The sequence below is a fragment of the Salvelinus sp. IW2-2015 genome, linkage group LG7 (genome assembly GCF_002910315.2).
Source record: "Salvelinus sp. IW2-2015 linkage group LG7, ASM291031v2, whole genome shotgun sequence".
Classification (NCBI taxonomy): Eukaryota; Metazoa; Chordata; class Actinopteri; order Salmoniformes; family Salmonidae; genus Salvelinus; species Salvelinus sp. IW2-2015.
This window is the reverse complement of record NC_036847.1, coordinates 32,548,815-32,551,369: the sequence shown is the minus strand read 5'-3', so window position 1 is coordinate 32,551,369 and position 2,555 is coordinate 32,548,815. Positions and strand designations below refer to the sequence as shown.

The 2,555-nt window shown below is 45.4% G+C and overlaps 1 protein-coding gene across 1 annotated transcript in view; it reads left to right on the top strand.

The window, feature by feature from the left end:
• Positions 1 to 2,555, top strand: part of LOC111966146 (ATP-dependent 6-phosphofructokinase, muscle type-like) — a 21,885-nt gene that overhangs the window by 3,086 nt on the left and 16,244 nt on the right. The window contains exons 4-6 of the mRNA XM_070444343.1: positions 484 to 584; positions 828 to 920; positions 1,593 to 1,665. Coding sequence (XP_070300444.1) covers positions 484 to 584; positions 828 to 920; positions 1,593 to 1,665 — 267 coding nt within the window. The remainder of the gene's footprint in view (positions 1 to 483; positions 585 to 827; positions 921 to 1,592; positions 1,666 to 2,555) is intronic.

Here is a 2,555-nt window from a genome sequence, read left to right as displayed (position 1 = left end):
CTCTCCTCTTCTTCTTCTCTTCTCCACTTCTCCTATTCTCTACTATTCTTCTCTTCTCCTCTTCTTCTACTCTTCTCATCTTCTCCTCTTCTCTCCTCTTCTTCTACTCTTCTCCTATTCTCTACTCTTCTCATATTCTCCTATTCTCTACTATTCTTCACTTCTCCTCTTCTCACCTCTTCTCTCCTCTTCTTCTACTCTTCTCATCTTCTCCCCTTCTCTCCTCTTTTCTTCTCCTCTTCTCCTCTTCTTCTCCTCTTCTCCTATTCTTCTCCTCTTCTCTACTCTTCTTCGCTTCTTCTTCTTCTCTTCTTCTCCTCTTCTTCTTCTCCTCTTCTTCTTCTCCTCTTCTTCTCTTATTTTCTATTTTCTTCTCCATATTGAAGTACTTTTTAAATACAACACATTACACCACAATCTTTCATTCCAGTTATCTGTTTCCACCCTTGGTACCTAATCACCAAGCTGACGTCTTGTGTCTCTGACAGCAAAGGGCCAGAGGATGTCGTCTGAATGTGATCATTGTGGCAGAGGGAGCTATGGGCAGAGATGGAAAACCCATCGGCTCTGAAGACATCAAGAAGGTCAGCAAGCTCTCCCTCATATTACTGTACCTAGCAGTTAAAATGGTTTTGCTTGTTAAGACCTCTTTTAGAGTAGTCTCGTCCACCAACCGTCTCACTCTATGTGGACAAGGTTACTTTTAGCCCATTTCCCAAATATTACCTCAGAGTTAAAGCACTAATATTCTACTGCGTTATCTACCAGGGTTTGAATAAGGTTAAACTGTCAGTTGCTAGCAGCTCTCTGTGTGTTCACGTTTGTAGTTGGTGGAGAAGAATTTGGGCTTTGACACCCGTACCACTGTCCTGGGACACGTGCAGAGAGGCGGTACCCCCTCCGCCTTTGACAGAATCCTGGTAGGTATCTCTCTCTCTTTCTCTCTTTCACCCTCTCTCTCTCTCTCTCTCTCTCTCTCTTTATGCGTATGAGCAAAAGCATGTCTGACTGTGTAATGTGATGTGCGTGTAATGGTGTGTGTGTGTGTGTGTTCTTCCCAATCCCCATTGCAGCAGGATTTGTGTGGAGGCTCTGTTGGTGTGTGTGTGTCTCTCTAACGACGGTGTGTTGTGATTGTGTCTGACTGTGGTGTCTCTCTAACCCTGGTGTGTTGTGATTGTGTCTGACTGTGGTGTCTCTCGAGGGGCGTCAGGGGCTTGCCCCCTCAATGAATTGTGGGTCCAAAAGTGTCAGTAGGTTCAGCTGAAACTAAGCCCCCAATCAAACGTTGGTTATGTTGTGCCATTCAAATGGTTCACTATATCTGAGCGCCCCACTCCCAAACCCCCCCCCCCCCCAACCCCCTCTCTCTCTGGTCTCCTCAGGATAAGGATTAGTTGACACTTACTTGCCATGCGGCTAAGGAAATAGGATGGAGGGATGCCTGATCTCTATACTCAGAGGAAGAAGTAAGTGAAACTCTAAGGGCACTGATTATTACCAAACTAACAAATGTTTCCCACTGTTAACTGGAAAAAAAACTTACTTCAGTTCGGGTTTACATCACGTTTTTTGTTGGCCCCCTTGTCCAGGGAAGCTTTGAAAAACCAAACTTGGGAACAAACATACAAGATGCTAGCCCACAGGTCAACCCTCCAGATACCAGGTTGGGGGGAACAAACAACCCTAAACCACAAATTAAACAACAGGAGTTTGCATTAAATTAGTTACAAACGAGAGCCACTAAAAAAACAAAGGCAATTATGTTTTTTCACCCTTCTCCCTCTTCCTTCTTCCCCTCTTCTTCTTCTCTTCCCCTCTTTCTCCACCTTCCACCTCTTCCCTCTCCCACCTTTCTCTTCCTCCTTCCCATTTCTCTTTTCCCACCTTTCTTTCTCGGGCCTCTTTCTTTCACCTCTCCCCCTGTCTCCAAACCTATTCTTCTCCTCTTTCACTTCCACCCTCTTCCTCTTCCTTCCCCTCCTCTTCCCCTTTCCTCTTCTTCCTCTTCCTTCCACAACTTTTCCCTCTTTTTTCTTTCTCCAAACCTCTTTCCTCCTCCTCTCCCTTCTCTTTCCTCTCTTCTTTCTACCTTTCTTTTCCCCTTCTTCTTCCTTCCTTTCCACTTTCTCCTCTTCCACTTCCTCTCACCTCCACCTATCATTTCTTTTTCCCACCCTATGTACTTCTTCCCTCTTTCCCCTTCTTCTCCAACCCAACTTCTTTCTCTTTTTCTCCCCACCTTTTCCTCTCCTCTTCCCCTTCTTCTCCACCAACTTCTTTCCCTTCTATCCTCCACCTAATCCCACTTTCTTCCCTTCTTTCTTCTTCCAACCTATTTCCTCTTTCCTTCTCCCCTTTTTCTCCACCCACTTCTCTTGCCTCTATTTTCCAAAACCCATTCCTCTTCCTCTTTCCTTCTCTCCACCACTTTCTCTCCCTTCTCTCCACTATTTTTCCTTTTCCCCTCTTTCCCCTTCTTTCTCCCACTTCTTCTCCTCTTCTCCCTCCCTATCCTTTTCTTCCTCTTCCCCTTTTCTTCTCCCACACTTCTT